We start from the raw sequence: 19,483 nt of genomic DNA, 5'->3' as shown, positions 1-19,483 counted from the left end.
ACTGTTAGTGAAGCTTTTCTTTGGCTGTGTTTTTATCCCATGCATACAACTAGAGTCCTTTCATAAGTCCTTATGACTTATCACCAGTCCAGTTTTTTTCTAGTTTCTGTACCTGAATATACCACTGTGAGAACTAAAGCTTGCAATTTTGAATGCAACTGGCACATTTTTGAGTTGTCCAGGTTGCAAAAATGCGAAGGAAGGTCCACTGAAAATGATTCCTGAGCTGTGTATTTGATTCCCAAACCTAAAACATTTTCAGATGAAGAACAGTTTTTCTACCGCCAAACTTGCTATATTTATCCATTAAAATTAATAAAGACAATTAGAGGGATAAAGACATTTATAAAAACAAGTTAATAGTTACAACACAACTGTAAAAGCAGGAAAACATTTCAAGGTAGAGAAGTCACAGTCTGAATCTGTAGTGTAGAAAGTGCATTTCTCTCCTACTCTGTGGTAGGGAACAGAGTCATCTTGAATATTTTACAAGGAGACAGGACACCAAATAGCATGGGTTATACTTGGCTCGCTGTTGGGGAGAAGCCAGAAATAATGTCTTGGTATCAAGGACATCAAAATGAGGCCCAAAGAACAAGTCCCAGTTGAGAAATATGTCCAAGGATTTAAGTGGAAAAGTCTCTTGGGTGAATTTGTTTTCCACGTGCCTCTTCAACAGAAGGCTGCTGCTTCCAGAGCTCTTTATGTCTTCAGGTAGCTCCAGTGTACAGCTGGTCCAAAGTCTAGTCTTCAATTTTAACAGACCCAGCACCATAAAGAAACAGGCTCTTAAGATGTTTCATAGCTGTCTTGGCTGCTGGCGTTAACTCCATCTATAATGGAATCTAACTGCTAAAAGGATCGAAGCCCCTGATACAGGACAGCTCATTTCGCTGCATGGTGCCAGCTACATGAAACAAATCTCAAGGCCACAAGCATGTTATTCCCCATTGCTCTGAAGCTGGGAGGGGGGCCTGTAACCCTGCCAAGGATACTGTGAAAACAAATGAAGGGAATCTGATCAATAACCTCAAGGAGCTGTGATACTATCTGGTTTGAATTCAAATAAGGTGATGGCAAGGCATGCAGTGTATAGTACAGGACCCAAAAAAAAACAAAAAAAGGACCAACAGTACAAATCCACAGCAGTGAACACCTGGGCAAGGAGGGACCAAGCATATCAGAAAAGGAACAATTGGAATATCCACAAAGGAGAGGTCTTTCAGTCTCACTTGGGGTGCAGAATTAATGTACTGGGTTGCTGTGAGTTTTCCGTATTCCAGAAGCATTCTCTCCTGATGTTTCGCCCACATCTATGGTACGCATCCCCAGAGGTGCCTGCCATAGATGTGAGTGAAACGTCACGTGAAAATGCTTCTGGAACATGGCCATACAGCCCAGAAAACTCACAGCAACCCAGTGATTCCAGCCATGAAAGCCTTCGACAACAGAATGAATAGAGTTTGACACCACTTTAAGAGCTATGGCTCAATGCTATGGACTTTTTGGAGTTGTAGTTTTACAGTCTTTAGCTTTCTCTGTTAAGAGTATGGGTGCCTCACCAAACTACAACTTCCAGAATCCCTATAACATTGAGCCATGATAGTTAATGTGGTGTCAAACTGCATCAATTCTACAGTGTAGATGCACCTTGAGTCCCAGCAATGAATTACTCTATAATGATCACTGCAAAGGACCTGCTCAATCCACATGACCAAATGTCTTACAATAAAAAGAGGAAGGTCCAGCCTATAATGAACTCGGAAGTTTTCCAAAACAAAGCATTGCTTCTAAGACCTATAAGACATAGGAAGGAGTGTGTTGTGGTTTATACCTTTTAAATCCATTTTTCCAAGAAATTGTAGCTTTGTGAACTGTATAAACCAGGCATGGGCAAACTTCGGCCCTCCAGGTGTTTTGGACTTCAAAATTGTGAGAGTTGAAGTCCAGAACACCTGTAGAGCCAAAGTTTGCTTGTGCCTGGTATAAACTATACAAATGAAGCACAAACATGTGATCACTCACATTGCATAACTTATTCAGATTTCACAAATCTGGGTAGAGACAAAAAGCTATTTAGGGCATTGACGCTGCCTACAGATTAAACAAAATTCAACACTCATTTAGATTTCCTATTAAGCATGTATTTGCCTCAATAAAGGCTAGTATCCTGCTTTTAGAGGAAAAAATGAAAGTTGGTTTTTTTAAGGAAGCAATTTAAAAAATATAGGATTAGATTTTGTTCTCCTGCAGAACTGCAACACGTAGCCCTTCCTATAGGAAAATAATGTCCAGAAAGTATTTCCATCTGGAACATTCTTGATCTTTGCAACAGAAACTATGCAGTGGAAGAGCTGTATTGATCTTTTAGATCTAACAGGCTGTCCCCGGCCATTCCCACCATCCACATTGGATACAGGGCAGGTGTCACTGCCCTGCATCAAATTGGCCATTGCTGTACTGTACTGTCCCTTTATATACATCGACACATGTTATCCTTAGGCCAACCACACACATTTATTGACATATCCCTCTGATGCATTATACTCTTGCATTTTGCTCAAATGCCAGGAGACTGTGTTCCGGAGTGTATAATAGGTGCAGCTCTTGGAACTATGGTGAGCAAGCACCACGAAGCATTTTGCATGGTTCATCACATCTCTGCTACCTCAACAAAGACGAGAGAACACTAAGAAAGAGGTACTCTAAACGGTGCAACAAACGGAGCCCATCTGAGGTAACTGGAATTCAAAGCATTATCCCAAGTCTTTTGTGAGCTGATTCCAAGCGTCTCTCAGGAGAACCAGAAATTTTATCTCCAACATTTCTTTTCCTTATTGATAAAGCGTCCTGAGCAGGAGTTCAAGAGTTGTCGTATTGCAGCTAACTGTGTTACACATCCACACACTTAATGGGTAATGTTGTTAGTCAATGTTCTAATACTTCTGGAAGAAATTCTTCTCAGACACTGCAGCAGCCACTCCATCGTTTTTTCCTGGTTAATTTCCCATTTCATGCTGTAAAGAAAATAAAGAATTCATACATTAATGTTTTCATTCCCATACAAAATGACGGATTTTTTTCTGTGTCAGGAGTGACTTTAGAAACTGCAAGTCACTTCTGGTATGAGAGAATTGGCCATCTGCAAGGACATTGCCCGGATGTTTGATGTTTTACCATTTCTGTGGGAGGCTTCTCTTTTGTCCCTGCATGGGGAGCTGGAGCTGACACACAGGAGCTTAACTCGCTCTCCCTGGATTTGAACCGCTGACCTATCGGTCAGCAATCATGCCAACACAAGGGTTTAACCCATTGCACCACTGGGGGATCCAGAAAATGAGATAAAATCCCAGAAGCACGAACTGACTTCCAGAGAAATGGTACTTCTTATTCAGAAAGACTGCAGTAATCATCAGATCCACTCTGAACTCCCAATCCAGCATGCGACACAGCAATTAGCATATATTTCTTATGATGTTCTTTTAAAATCAAAGACACTCTAAATTTATAACAGAAAAACGATGGTTTTGCCAGCATGGTCCACTTTTGCTCAGGGCCATGATTCACTTGTACCTACCAACTTCCAGTTGACAATTAATAGTATAATGCCAACAACAACTATTATTGGTATTCGTGAAGTGACTGATGCAGTAGCTTTAAAGAACAATGTCAGCTGCCAACTTGCTATCTAAATTGGGCATGACAGCTAGGAACGAAGGGTAGGCACAGACTAGAGATTGAAGGAGTAGACGGAAAGGTGTTTCAAAATGTCATATAGAACATGTGCAAGGAAGAAGGTAGTAAGTGGCAGGAGATGAGCTCTGTAATCTACCCAAAAGGAGTATACTGGCAGAATGGATACCAGAAGGAAGGAAGGAAGGAAGAAGGAGAGAAGATACTGGAATTGAAGCTCCTAATTGTGCACATTTTTTAAAAAAAAGATTTACAAACTAAATCTAGCCATAAAGAAAAATGTCAACGAATGAAGTGGTCAAACTCAGGGGAAAAAATCCAAATGAAAATCAATGTCTGAAAACAGATAGAACAAGGCAAGAGAGAAATGTCTCTGCAGTGGGTTGGGGAAAAAACTGAATTTGGCAATTGATAACGAAGCTGGTAACAAAGTCAGCTGAATATATCAGCTGAAATAAAAAGGGGATAAAGGAAGATGACAGACACTTCAGTATTAAATTAGGTAAACGGCATGTTATCAAATCAGAACAAGACATGATGAATACGGATCAGAAGAAGTTTAACGGTCAGTTGGAGTCAGCTCGTGAATGTCCGTTGCTGCCTGCGCGTGCGCAGGAATAACCACATGTGTGATTCACAGGCTAGCCACGCGGGGAAAGTATAGAAATACAGGTCATTTACAGAAGGGATCATGAACATTATGATTAAGGAAGGAAAAGATACAATCCAAGGCAGTTAATTTAGGAACTCTAAAGTAGGAAAAAGGAGGAGTGGGGGACAATTACTAGCAATAAATACACAAAAAGAATATTGAAAAAGTAAAATGAAGCCAGGAAAGTACACAGCAATCAAAATCTGGATAGAATATACAGGGAATAACAGAATGATCAATGACTTCTAAGTGGAAGAAAAGTCAAGGAGTCAGGTGGATAGAATGTTTGATTTAGATGAAGGACATCTGGATTCAAACTTCCACTCATCTCAAAGAACGGCTTTATGCAAGTCAATGAAGTTCTATGAAACTCCACTTCACATGGATATAGTGGAGCTCAAAAATGGAATTAAGCCCACCTGCACTGCTTTGAATTCCTTGGAGGAAGGATAGTGATAAATGCATAAAATTCTTCTAGGCGAAGAGAGTATGAAAATTAAGCTGGTGGGATAGAATGTAATATTTTCTCTTTGCTAAAGGAACCATGAAGAGCAATTTTCAACAGGATAATTCTAAGATGAAAGAATAGACTGAGGAGGGAAATGAGTTGGCCTCTGTTACTAGGAAGCCAAGTTCTAACTTGACAAATTAGAACTTTCAAATAGAAGAAATAAGGCACATATACACAACATTATTTAGGGCTTCTGTTTGTATTTTGTATTTATTAGACCAAATTGCAACCCACATACAATAAATATGAAACAGTAGCCAAGACAATCTATTTTGGCATTACACTGGTCTTGGAAGAAGAAAAGAAGATGTAGGCAATGGCATATCTCCATCATGCCTATACTTCTAGATAACTGTATTATCTAAAAATACATACAATATTCTGTTCTTTGTAGATAATTGTATGTACGTACATGTACACACACACACACATAATAAAATCTGAGTATAGATAAAAGACACCTGTATAAAGCTATCTCTGGGGATGTTTGTTTACGTCCAATGTTTTATAGTTCATTGGTTTGAATCTACTGTTATATGTTATTTTAGTTATGTAATGCATTTTATATTGTGAGGCATTGAATTTGGCCATTTGCTTTGTTGTGTACCACTTCAAGTCCAACTAGGGGTTGAGAAAAGTGTTATATAAATGAAACAAACAGACAAACAAATATATCCAGAAGCAGATGAAAGGTGGACTTAATTCCATCCCAACTACCACTGCCCTAGCCTCAGAGAGAGAGAAGAAAACACTGGCATTGCTCCATCATACCTAGGCATGACATCCTGCCTGGCCGCTTAGAAATTCTTTTAAGAGAGAAAAAGCAGGATATTATTATTATTATTAGGCAGATGAAAGCTCCTCCTTCCATTCCAATTGCCACTGTCCTGGCAGCACTTTAAAGCACATTTGATGGCAAAGGGTAGGATTAATGGCAATCTCATGTTTAGTGGTTGTAGATGCATAACCAGAACCTTACAAACACTCTTCCTCACCAATTTTAATTTCTCCCAAAGAAACAATGCATTATTCCATAAAGGTTAGCTCTCTGGTGTTACTATTTGGAACAGGAGGCCAGAACAAAAGTTTTTAAGGCTGGCCCAGGACAGACAATACTCTTTCTGGTTTTTTGGCATCATGAGAGCTGCCCCAGGATACTACTATTACTACTACTACTACTACTACTAATAATAATAATAATAATAACAACAATAATAAAACAAATGCCATCAGAGCCAGAATTGAAAAGTCGACAATGGATCCCAAATATAGACTCTACAAGGAAGCAGATGAAACAATAGATCATATCCTCAGCTGCTGCAAGAAGATCGCACAGACTACAAGCAGAGGCATAACACCGTTGCTCAGATGATTCATTGGAATCTGTGCCACGAATACCACCTGCGACAAAGAACTGGTGGGATCACAAGCCTGAAAATATTACAGAAAATGAACACGGCAAACCCCTCGGGGGCTTCCGAATTCAGACTGACAGAGTTTTGGAGAACAATACTCCTGACCTCACGATCGTGTTAAAAAACAGAGTGTGGATCGTCGATGTTGCAATCCCAGGTGACAGCAGGATTGAAGAGAAACAACAGGAAAATCTGACATGATATGAGGATTTAAAGCTCGAACTGCAAAGATTCTGGCACAAACCAGTAAAGGTGGTACCAGTGGTCATCGGCATACTGGGTGCAGTGCCTAAAGACCTTGGTCTGAACTTAAACACAATCAGCGCTGACAAGATTACCATCTGCCAGCTGCAAAAGACCACCCTACTGGGATCTGCATGCATTATTCGCCAAAACATCACACAGTCCTAGACACTTGGAAGGTGTCTGACGTGTGGTCCAATACAACAGCTAGCAAAGTAATCTTTTTGCTGTGGACTCATCTTGTTGTGTTTCAAATAATAATAATAATAATAATAATCACCACCATCATCATTATTTGTTTCCTGTCACCATCTCCCCAAAGGGACTCGGGGCAGCTTACAAAGACACTCCAAGGTGCAGCACATAACTTAACACAGTACCAAAGTATAAAACAGTAACTCATAAAATTGTAACAACCACCACTACCAACACACATAACATAAAATAAAATTGCTCAATTTTAAAACGCAAAAACCTGTACATAAAACTAACTGCCAGCAGATCACAAACTAAAGTGTCAGAGTGTCAACTTCATATAGGCCTGTTACAGCCTACTCAAACAGGATTTTTGCTCTCATCCTACATGTGTAATGATGATGAAATGGTACTCTCAGAAGAGAAATTTGAACAACTTTGCCGGTTATTCACGTGGATTCTAATTCCAGGGCTATGCTAGGTACTTACATGTACAAGCTCCTGCTGTGGATTCACTGCAAATTGTGAAACTGTCACCTTTGCTCGTTTGTACAATTCTTCATTGTGTTCCTGTACATCATGTTTCCGTTTTGGAGACGTCTGGCCACAGTGAGCCTGCCTGGATGCTGCCAAAAAAAAAGGGTGGGGTGGGGTTTAAAAATACTGTAACTATAACATTCCTCAAGAACAGAGGTGAGCAACTGAATGTCAGTGAGGGGACAATTCTCTCCCCATTCCCCAAATTCCATGCAGGATGCACCCCTCAGCATGCCAAAATAGTTCCATTTTAATTCAAAGTGCCTCTCAAAATGGCAACTGAACTTCATCTCACAATTTTGAGAAAATGAATTGGTTTGGGGGCTTGCACATATGCATGTTTCCACCTTTTTTGCACACTGGGAGAGTTGTGTGTGGAGGGTCTAGGTAACAAATTCTGGGAAATCCTGGCAGTTTTTTTACTTTGGAAAGGAAGCTTTATAGAACTTGCAGCCAGTTTCCAGGGCCGTGCAAGACCTTTGGGCTTGATGTTCCCCAACCTTGCTCTAGAGCAGTGGTTCTCAACCTATGGGTCCCCAGATGTTTTGGCCTTCACCTCCCAGAAATCCTAACAACTGGTATACCGGCTGGGATTTCTGGGAGTTGTAGGCCAAAATACCTGGGGACCCACAGGCTAAGAACCACTGCTCTAGAGCCTTGCACACTGTTAATATCTAGGGATTCAAGTATAAAAGATACAGGGACCAGTTGAATGGGAAAGGGCAGAAAAAAAGAGAGGAATTGTACTGTTATGATTTTATTTCAGATTTTAGCACTGATATTTCCCCCTTGAGCTCTTGGCAAGCATTATAAGTATGTGTCAGTTAATTTCAGCTTCTCTGTTTAAACATCCTCTTATACCATCTGGAGGAGCACTGTGTACAGCAGAGCACGGGAAATATTCACTGACTCACATGAGATAACAAAACCTCTAGAAAAAGAGTCTGAAGCAATTCTAGTGGAGAAGAGCTAACACTGGACTCTTCCACCTCCTTTTCTTGCAGAAATTAATCTTATGTATTTGGTTTTCCAATTGGAAGGATCACATAATTTACAGAAAACACCAGCTTACCTGTACCGGTGCAATTTCCTGGGCTTGAAGAAGGATCTGCGACTGGGTTGCTGAGGTCTTCCATGCAGGAAGGGACAGACGCCAATAAACCTAAAGAACATATAAGGTAAGCATATATATTAGAAGAACTAGTCTGGCTTTTCACCGAGAGCCAGCATGGTGTAGTGCTTTGAGTGCTGGACTAGGGCTTTAGGAGACAAGGGTTCAAATCCTTACTCAGTCATGGAAATACACTGGGTGACTTTGGGAAAGTCACACTCTCACAGCTTCAGAGGAAGACAAACTTTCTCTACAGCAATCGTGCCAGAATAACTCTATGATAGGACTACTACATGTTGGTGCTTTTTTGTGTGTGTCAGGAGCGACTTGAGAAACTGCAAGTCTCTTCTGGTGTGAGAGAACTGGACGTCTGCAAAAACGTTGTCCAAGGGATGCCCAGATGTTTGATGTTTTACCATCCTTGTGGGAGGCTTCTCTCATGTCCCCGCATGAGGAGCTGGAGCTGACAGAGGGAGCTGACCTCTCGGTTAGCAATCCTCCTGGCACAAAGTAGATACCATGTGACTTTTGGGATGCAATGAAAAGTCATTTGTAACACTTGGTGCCATCTGAACTAGGATATATGAATTTGCCAGATACCTAAAACAAATTTGTTGAAACATGCTTCGCTAGTATTATGTTATTTGAAGCAGTAATGTTAACTCAATGGAACTTACTAATTTTAGATATCGGAAATCATTTCAGCATATCATCCAATTTTTTTAAACTGCAAGACACCCAAACTACAATAGTTCAATCCCATTTCTCAGTAAGGTTCAGTTATGAATGGAAATACAGCCAGAGGGCAGTTATAATGTGGGGGTAATGTCAGAAGACAATAATGCGAGAAGTATATCAAATTTGTAGAACACTGATCCAGTGAAGAATGAGAACAAAACACTATTTGGACTTTTTTTTACTTTCAGTTCTAGAAAGGTTTATCAGTCTTTCATATATTTAATTTCCTCATAAAACTACAGGCTGTGATTTTGCATCAGAATCACAGCCCTGACGCAGTGGTTATAATCCATTTCTTAACCTGGTTCCTCCAAATCCACCTCAAAACTCATCCACCTGTACTATGAAAGGGAGATATGTGGTGTTGGTAAGTAAGGAGCTGGAGGATGATGCACCCAGTCTTCTGCTAGTAAAGTGCGATGCTAGGAGAAGCCGAGACCTTTTGGAGTTTTGTTGCAGCCTATTGGCAGGAGGGCCTGGGCACATCACATTTCAGAGCCTCTGATTGCTAGCAATGAAGAATTCTCTCGGTGCAGCTAGATGGATTCTAAGATGGGCAGAGGCTTTTGCAATTGTGGCTATTGTACCACAATCACAAATGTCAATAGGAACCAACATACAACATTGTAATTGAATAAAAGGATGTCTGTTACAGTGTGATTTATAGTCACAAACAATAAAGGATTAAAGTTATGACCACACCCTAATTAACACAGTCACTGCACACCAACAGATATTGTGTTCAGTTACAATTCTGAAGACAAAAGCTTACAGCCAAGCAGCTCATGGGCCTGCAAGAAGATTCTTTGGGCAAGCAGCCATGTCTGCCGTGTACAAACTGAGTGGCACCGGAATACACTACTCTCTATAATACAAAACCAAAGTACGATGGCACTGCTAGTACTTACAAAGGCCTCTGTAGCGTGATAGCTGCTGGTAAATCTGCTTCATGCGCTCAATATTCAATCGGCTGGTCTCTGCATGGTTCACCATCGGTTTGGGATAGTCTACCCCGATGACACATTTTGCTGCCTTCTGCACTGATTCAGGAGCATTCCAAGGCTCATAGATATAGCGTGAGGGAAAGCCTTTCAGCTTGGGTAGATATCGTCTGCAGTGCAAGTTGAGAAACATTTTTAACACTAAAAACAATGTTTATATCCTGTCAGCTGCCCCAATTATGTGCAGAAAGAGGCTTGCATTCTTATTATAAAAAACATTGTAATCTGTTCTTCGGTTGGAACAGGCTTATAATTTAAAAATAACAACACAAAAGGGGGAGGAAAAGATGTGTTGGTAAGAGAGGAGAAAAATCCTCAGGCACCAATAATGTTAAAGATTTGCCCTTATTATTGGCAACTGGACTAAAACCTCTTCAGGTAAAGAGTAGCCAAAGGCACCTAGTCTCTAATAAAAAGGGAAGATGGAACAATGCTCTTCCCACCACTTCCTTCCCTGTAGCCTGACGGAACAGATTGGCTTGGGTTGACAAAACTGGCAACGTTCAGTGACAGAACTGGTCAATGTGCTCACCGGACATAGTCACCACTGGGATCTGTCCTCCGCCCAAAGCCAACGGGGCAATAGCAGTGAAAGAATTGTTGGAAGAAAGCACTGCACGAAAGCCACATCCAGCTGCCCGAATTCACACTGAAATCTGCATCCAGCAATAGCTCATCAAAAACCTGTAGTAAATAAAAGAAATGAGGGCATAATAAGAAAAGTCCTTCAAGGTAGACCTTAGTGGAAGAGGTCAGAGGCAATACTAAGCTGTTCATGCAAATTCTGATGAATAGGTCAAGAATATAACATTTCAGTTGAAGAACAATGTAAAAAATGCTTAAGCAACCCAAAATGTTATGGGTCAAGAATCATGACCCAAGACTTGGAAAATGACTTGTTATTCATTGCCTTCAATTAGAATTTAATGTAAGGTGTACTTGCAAAATGATATACAGTACCTTCAAGTCTCTCTGCTATCAACAACCATGTTCAGATATCCAAAACATGCCACAGCTTCCTTGAGTCTACCCACCTGTAATATGGTCTTCTATTTTTTTTTTCTTACTGCTTTTCACCTGACAAAGCCACTGCCATTTATTATTGGGTTAGAAGCGATTTGAGAAACTGCAAGTTGCTTCTGGTGAGAGGTAATTGACCATCTGCAGAGATGTTGCCCAGGGGAACATCCGGATATGTTACCATCCTGTGTGACGCTTCTCTCATGTCCCCGCATGGGAAGCTGGGGCTGACAGATGGGAGCTCACCCTGTCTCATCTATTCGAACTGCCGACCTTCAGGTCAGCAGTTAAACCGGCACAAGGATTTAACCCATTGCGCCACCGTAGCTCCCTTCTCAATGCCATGTTCACCCTAAAGTCTTCCTGTTTTCAGCATACAACATAGCCTCTGCCTGCTATAACTCACCCTCACTCCAGACTCCCAGCTGATCCACAGGTCTCCTCTGGTCAGAAAGCAGGCGACAGCATGCCGGGCCAGGTGATGAATCCAGCCTTCCTGCCTCAGCTGTGTCATGATTGCATCGATCCAAGGGAATCCCGTCTTGCCCTCTGCCCATTTTGCCAAGGCTTCAGGATTCCTGTCCCACGGGATCTGAATGCAAATTGGGTTCCCTTCCATGCGGTCAAACTTGGGGTTGTTTGTGGCAGCCGTATAAAAAAATTCTCTCCAGAGCAACTGGCCGTAGAGGGAGAGTGGTGGAGTGCTATTTCGCTTCACCTATGGAAGACAAAAATAGACTAAGTTGCTTACAAAGAAAATAAGACAGTTTGGAAACTCTTTTTCATATCGGTGGACAAACGCTGCATCTTGAGTTGAGGCTACAATCACAACTGTCACCTTAGGAAACTAACTGAACTTGATCATATCTTCAGGAGACATTTACTCAGAGATCTAGACAGCAGATCTTGCTGAGAAAAATATGGTTGTTCTCAAGTGGTTCTTAACCAAAAACAAATATGTGGGGTCAGAATATTTGCTTTAACCCTTCAGATTTCAGTCAATGTCTCCCATGACATTTCATTTCTGTGGAATATATATATAGGTATTTGTAAACAGTCAAGAGGAAAAGAGTTACTAACTTTTAAGATGGAAAGGAGTGTGGTTGGTTTAGTCACTCCTGCATGTAGTGGCAGTGACTGAGCGACATGCACTAGTGCAGTACTCCATTTCCAATAAGCTAAAATTCTAAAGAACCTCAGATTGCCAAATGGTCAGAACTATCATGTGTGTGCTAGGTCAAAGGCACAGGATTCAGGAATGCTTCAGGGCCCAATTTGATGTCCTGATCTTCACCCTTAAAACTTTGTATAGGTATCCAATAGTTCTGCTGTGAGAGGTCTTGTAACCTGAAATGAGCCAAGTATCCATCAGAGAGAGGACCTTTTCAGGAATAGTAAAGATTTCCCCTTGACATTAAGTCTAGTTGTGCCAGACTCTGGGGAGTGGTGTTCATCTCTATTTCTAAGCTGAAGAGCCGGCGTTGTCCATAGACACCTCCAAGGTCATGTGGCTGGCATAACTGCATGAAGTGCCATTACCTTCTCACCAGAGAGGTACCTTTTGATCTAATCTCATTTGCATGTTTTCGAACTGTGAGGTTGGCAGAAACTGGGCTAACAGCGGGAGCTCACCCTGCTCCCCAGATTCAAACCGCTGATCTTTTGGTCCACAAGTTCAGCAGCTTAACCCACTGTACCACCAGGGGGGCCTTTTCAGGAATAGCACCCTTATTATCTTCTTGGCACAAGACAAAAACCTTTTTTATTTTCCTGAATTTTGGATGTATTTTTAATCTTACTGATTATTTCATGCTGCTTTTATTACTTTTTGACTTTTAGTTTTCGATTTTGATTTCATTATTTTTGTAAATTGCTCTAGGAATGTAACTTAAAGAAGGTACACAAACCTATGCTAAATAAATACATATATATGGAGATATATGCAGGAAACTGCCAACATGCAGGACAATTACAATGTAAAGAATGCACCAATATGCTGTAAATTACTACCACAATATCATATGTTAGAGATGTGAGAGTATTTAAACTCTAGACAGAAGCTTTTTCCAGTTCTTACTTTTTTGTATAATTCCCAGAGCCGATAGTAGAACAGACGACAGGACAAGCAACCAAACCGAAGGTAGGGACTGAGCCCTGTTGGACTGGCCAGCAAGGAATTGGCATTCATTCGTGGTCGTTCATAGTTTGCAACCCAAGCCTTGAAAGTAGAAGTGGAAGGGGAGAATACAAAACAATTGCAAACATCAAAAAACAAATTTTATTTGCTGCTGTCACCAAATTCATTAGTTGAGGACAGTTTAAAATATTTAGGGATGAAAAGAATAGGGAGATATTACGCCTATCCAAAGGTTAGGTCTCCTTTCATAATTTTGGAAACTCATAGCCCATGCTTCATTCAGATTAAATAACAATGGACACTGTTACTTAATTTGAATGAAATAACAGTGTCCACTTCTAATGCAACTCAATGTGTTCTCAAACAAGGCATGATACAAGAGATGAAAAGGTTTGATTGGTTTTTGTCTATTACACTGCTAGAATCCCAAGTACAGTATATGAAAGGTTGGTGTTAATTTCCCTTACCCCCACTGTAGTACATTTCACTACCTTTATGGTTGATTAGTATACATGTAAACACATATATACATATATAACCATAAAATCACAAGAGTTGGAAGAGATCACAAGGGGCTTTAGTCCAACTTCCTGCAATGCAGGAACACACGATCAATATAGAAAGTTGTTATGAGCTTTCAAGTTGACTCTGATTTATGGAAACCCTATCCCAGGTTTTTCATGGAAGTCATGCAATGGCTTTTCTCTAAACCTGAGAAGTGAAATTTGCATGAGGCGATCTAATGCAGTGGTTCTGAAACTATGCTCCTTCAGATGCTTTGGACTTCAGCTCCAACAATTCCTAGCACCTGTTACTCTGGCTGGGATTTCCGGGAGCTGAAGTCCAAAATAAGTTGAGGAGCACAGTTTGAGAAACATCTAATGTTTTGTCAAAGGCTTTCATGGCCGGAATCGCTGAGTTGCTGTGAGTTTTCTGGGCTGCATGGCATGTTTCAGAAAAATTCTCTCCTGATGTTTTGCCCACATTTATGGTAGGTATCCTCAGAGGTTGTGAGGATGCCTGCCATAGATGTGGGTGAAATGTCAGGAGAGAATGGTTCTGGAACATGGCCATACATCCCAGAAGACTCACAGCAACCCACTGATCTAACAGATTTGATTTAGTAGAGATTCAAACCCTCATCTTAGACCACTATATCATACTGGCTTTCAGTATGTAACTTGTAACAGTTGTTATTATACCTTGATGAAGTATATATTAATTTTATTTATATCCTGCCTTTCTGCCAGTAAGCGATCCAAGATAGCATAAATTAGTATTCATCAACGTCAGGAGTATAACTTTAGCTTTATCCCGTTAGTATTCAATGTTGAATCGAAATTAATATTTGTTATCTTTAATACATATTTAACTTTTTAAAACATTTTAGTATCTTTTTTAAAAAAATTATACATAACCATGACCATACTTTTATCCCTTTTTCATTCCTTTCTCCTGCCTCGCACACACCCTTTCCCCTTCCCTGATGACAACTTAATCCTTTTGTTGCCCATTATGTGAGCCTCCTATCCATTCTATCCAATTTTTTCTTCCAGCTTTCATCATCTGGTTTAACAGCCTTTAACCAACTGCTAAATGGAGTCCACATTTCTTTAATTTTCTTCTGTCTGACCATGTTTTTTTGCTTCTTATAATGTCCATAATATCCAGTTGTATTTGGTCCCACACATATTCATACCATTTTTCAAGTGTCCATTTCTACTCTCAAGCTATTACTGCATATGCTGCTCTAAGCATCATTGTAATTAATTCTTGGTCTTGATCCTTAACAAAATTTGCATATTTATATCAAATTTTATTTTAGTATGTAATTCAACCTGGTTTAGAATTTGATTCCATAATTTTTGTATTTCTTCACACCCAAATGTTGGCATTGTGGGAGTCGGGAAGCATAGTATTCACATCTATGGTGGGACTGTGAATACACACTTAACATTTCAATAAGAGCCAACGTGGTGCAGTGGGTTTTGATCTATAATTCCCATAGGCTGTAACAGGCATTATGACAGTTCATAACACCTGCAGGGCATGAGATTGGCAAAGGCTGCACAGATGTGTAAAAAAAAACAACAACCCAAAGCTGCTGAGTCAGGTAATAGCATGAAAGATGAAAGAAGAATGAAGACTAGCACTGGACTATGCTGTTTCTCATGATATTTTAAGTTCACTAATAAATATTTATATCCAACGAATGTAGGGCAGTTCAGTAGGCAGCAGACTTTAAAGAATGTGACACTGCAAAGACTGCTTTGTCCCCAAGGGCGGTTTTGCTGCATAAATTATACAAGGTTACCTTTCTTTCCAGATGTTTATCCAGGCGAGTGAGTGCTTCCGTCTCTCCTCCTTGCCAAACAGCAGGGGTAAGATTCTCAGTAGGGAAACCTAAGGGAAAGAGGGGGAAGATTAATCTACAACTCTGGCAACAAACCTCCCTTCCCCAGTTTCAACTGACTCTTCTGTTGCATTCTCTGCTATTCATGCTCTGGATTGCTCCACGTGAAATTCCTATCTGGAACCAGCAGGGGGCAGAACTAAACCAAGACTTAGACAGGCCTCCTGGTAGAATATGCCAAGAAAAGGCTTCTCATTCTCGTGCAAGAATGATGTAACTTAAAACACTGTTTCTAAATGGGACGGGATGGGAGAAATCAATAGGAAAACAGCCATATAATTCCAGAGAGTTAATCAAAGCGGGATGGCCCCCTTCCTTCAAGCCTATGACAGCCCCATCAGTCTTATCTAGTATGTTAAGTGATTTACCACCTTACCTCTGTCTAGCATAAATGAAGTAAGACACATACCATATATACTTTAGTATAAGCCTTTTTTGGGTGGAAAAAGCCCCCCTTGGCTTATACTCAAGTCAAGGTTATTTATTATTTCACTCTATTATTATTATTATTATTATTATTATTATTATTAGATTTCCATTATTTTACTCTATTATTTTTATTACATTTATTGTTTTACTCTATTATTATTGGAAGGATACGTAAGCACATTTACATTGGGGGTTAAAATAATGGTTTAATCAGAGTTGGACAGTCTTATCTTAAATTACAGTTTTATGTAAATATTCAAAAACATTTAATCTATAGATGCCTCAATTAATGTTATTTTATTGGTATCTATTTTTATTTTGAAATTTACCAATAGCTGCTGTGTTTCCCACCCTCGACTTGTACTCAAATCAATACGTTTTCCCAGTTTTTTGTGGTAAAATTAGCTGCCTTGGCTTATATTCAGGTGGTCTTTTACAGTTATATATTAGGATCTAGATTATCCTTTCTGGCAGGATAGGTGCACTTATTTGTGCCCATTGGCTACCACTGTTCCTCTCTTTCCTAGAAACGTGCCAGGAGGCAGTGGTCAAAGGCACATTGACTGGCACTGGTTCAGTGCTACTTTTAGTAGCACTGCTTTAAGGGGACTAGAATGGAATTAAGAGCCTGAATCCTGATCAAGAGAATGTGGCAAACTTTTACAGTAGAGTCTGCCCTCCGCATTTGCTGGTGTTAGGGGCATGGCACCCCTGTGAATGTGGAAAAGCTGTTCCAAAAGTGTATTTCAAAAATAACATCGACCTAGGAATCTCTAGGTACCATAGAATAACTCTATGGTCAGTATCCACCAAAAGATGATCACAGAATCACACGGGAGGTCCTAGAGTTTCCTAGACAAAACCTTTTAATCAAAACTGCTAATTATCAAATCCAAAAAAAATGGACCTGCAAATGTGAAGGGCTGACTGTCATTGACTTTCACTCCACTTTGAGTGGGTGCTACTTTCTCCAAATGGTTAGGAGCCCCCAGTGGCACAATGGATTAAACCCTTGTGCCGGCAGGACTGAAGACTGACAGGTTGGAGGTTCAAATCCAGTGAGCACAGATGAGCTCCCTCTGTCAGTCCGGCTCCCCACGCAGGGACATGAGAGAAGGAGTTTTGATGTTTTACTATCCCACAAGGATAATAAAACATCAAAACATCTGGCGTCCTCTGGGCAATGTCCTTGCAGACGGCCAATCCTCTCACACCAGAAGCGACTTGCAGTTTCTCAAGTCACTCCTGACCAAAAAAAAAAAGAATCTGGCAGTTTTAGCCTCCAAAGATACAAAAAAAACTTAAAGGGAAAGCCCAACTGAATCAGGTCAAAGCTCAACTAGTTTAGGATGTTGCTCCCAGGTGATCAGCGACATGTCTATTGAAAGCACACAAGCAGGATATGAGGATAATCATCATTGTTATTGTTTCTCCATGACTAGTACTGTGAAGTATTGCCACAGAAAACAACAGACATGACTGCTATGATGATCAAGATAACCCTTACAAGCAGATTAGAGCTAAATTGGTGGCCATCCCCACGTCTTGTGGAAACCAATTCTCTAGTTAATGATGTGTTATCCGAAGCAGTTCCTGACTCTCTCATCTTTCAACTTCATTGAATGAAGTTCCATGCACTTCTGTCGTATTCTCCTGTTATTTACTTTTCAATCTAAACTACTAAACTCCAAAACTATTTTAGTAACGTTTTCTGTGTTGTTTTAAACCTTATTACATTCTCTTTTCAGATGTGATGATAAGGGATTGAAAATAAAATTGTGGAAAATATTGAGATGGGATACAAAAATGAACTGAATTTTACTCAAAATGTTCAAATTGTTGAATTAATATTTTTTGTGAGTAGGTATTAATCTTAAATGTATTTGTGTTGTCGAAGGCTTTCATGGCCAAAATCACTGGGTTGCTGTGAGTTTTCCAGGCTTTGTGACCATGTTTCAGAAACATTATCTCCTGAAGTTTCACCCACACCTATGGCAGGCATTCTCAGAGGTTGTGAGGTATTTTGGAAACTAGCTAAGTGGGGTTTATATATCTGTGGAATGTGGGAGAAAGAACTCTTGTCTGCTTGAGTGTGAATGTTGCAATTGACTACCTTGATTAGCTGCTTTCTGCCTGGGGGAAACCTTTGTTGGGAGGTGTTAACTGGTCCTGATTCTTTCGTGCTTGGATTTCCCCTGATTTCTGAGTGTTGTTCTTTATTTTCTGTCCTGATTTTCAAGTTTTTCAATACTGGTAGCCAGATTTTGTTCATTTTCATAGTTTCCTCCGTTTTGTTGAAATTGCCCACATGCTTGTGGATTACAATGCCTTCTCTGTGTAGTCTAACATGGTAGTTGTTAGAGTGGTCCAGCATTTCTGGGGGAGGGGGCTGTGGGAGGGAGGACTTGGGGATTGTTTCAGTACTTTTTTAAAAAAAAACCTCTAAAATCAGGACAACAAATTAAGAACAACACTCAGAAAACAGGGTAATTCCAGACAACAAACAACCAGGGCCAGCTAACACCTCCCAACAAAGGATTTCACCAGGCAGGAAGAAGCCAGACTTTGAAGCTGCAACCCATTAAGCATATTTGTGTACATTTAGTAGAAGTTGAAGAAACTAGTAGAGCAGAAGTACATTATAATAGTCTGACAGATGCCTTGGACCTGGGGGGGGGATTGATTGTGTTTTAAATGTCTTTTATGGATTGTTTTATTTTATTTTTAAAGGGGAGGAGATACAGGGTGAGTGGAACTGTGGGGAGGGAGGACTCGGGGATTGTTTTAGTGTTATTTTGGTTGTTTTATTTTAGTGCCTGTATTTTTTGTTTTTAATTGGGGGTTTAAGTTGTATCCTTTTGAAAATTCAATAAAAATGTGGCTAAAAACTAAATATTTTTGTTTACTTATGCAAGAAGTGTCTGACTAGGGTTGCTTCATTTTACATGTGCAGATTGTTAGTTATGAAACCAAATGCATGCTGAAACATGTGGGACTGCTGTTCTTTTTGCTGGCATAGGAACATATCCCTATACTTTCTGTGTTATTCCCAAACCCTGGTATCAAATGTTATGTTAAAGAAGAAAAGGCAACACATCTACTTTGTGAACTAAGATATACCTGCTGCTTTTTACAACTGCGGCATTTGATTTGGTTTTAAAAAGGACTCTGAGTTTCATTAACCACGTGTGGTTTGGAAACTACAATTTATTCAAAATATACAAGTTAAAACTGTAAACTGGGACTCAACATTGCAAGCACTTTGCCAGAGAAATATCAATTTTTGATGGGATCTGGTTCACTCTTGAACTCAAACCAAAGATCTGATTTTCACTCTGAACAACCACGGCTTTGGAACAATATCTGCCTGTCTATATACTAAAATCTT

General features: G+C 40.1%; 1 protein-coding gene across 1 annotated transcript in view; it reads right to left on the bottom strand.

Annotated features, from left to right (window-relative positions):
• Window positions 1-325: 325 nt before the first annotated feature.
• CRY2 (cryptochrome circadian regulator 2) overlaps window positions 326-19,483 on the bottom strand; it is a 40,989-nt gene continuing 21,831 nt past the window's right edge. Inside the window, exons 5-12 of the mRNA XM_060764089.2 lie at window positions 15,568-15,656; window positions 13,194-13,334; window positions 11,523-11,834; window positions 10,629-10,780; window positions 10,004-10,206; window positions 8,319-8,408; window positions 7,199-7,335; window positions 326-3,017 (exon numbers count right to left, since the gene is read on the bottom strand). Coding sequence (XP_060620072.2) covers window positions 3,000-3,017; window positions 7,199-7,335; window positions 8,319-8,408; window positions 10,004-10,206; window positions 10,629-10,780; window positions 11,523-11,834; window positions 13,194-13,334; window positions 15,568-15,656 — 1,142 coding nt within the window. The 3' untranslated portion in view covers window positions 326-2,999. The remainder of the gene's footprint in view (window positions 3,018-7,198; window positions 7,336-8,318; window positions 8,409-10,003; window positions 10,207-10,628; window positions 10,781-11,522; window positions 11,835-13,193; window positions 13,335-15,567; window positions 15,657-19,483) is intronic.

This window comes from Anolis sagrei, chromosome 1 (assembly GCF_037176765.1).
Source record: "Anolis sagrei isolate rAnoSag1 chromosome 1, rAnoSag1.mat, whole genome shotgun sequence".
NCBI classification, from domain to species: domain Eukaryota; kingdom Metazoa; phylum Chordata; class Lepidosauria; order Squamata; family Dactyloidae; genus Anolis; species Anolis sagrei.
Note: the sequence above shows the minus strand (reverse complement) of the source record. Positions and strands in the feature narration are given on the sequence as shown.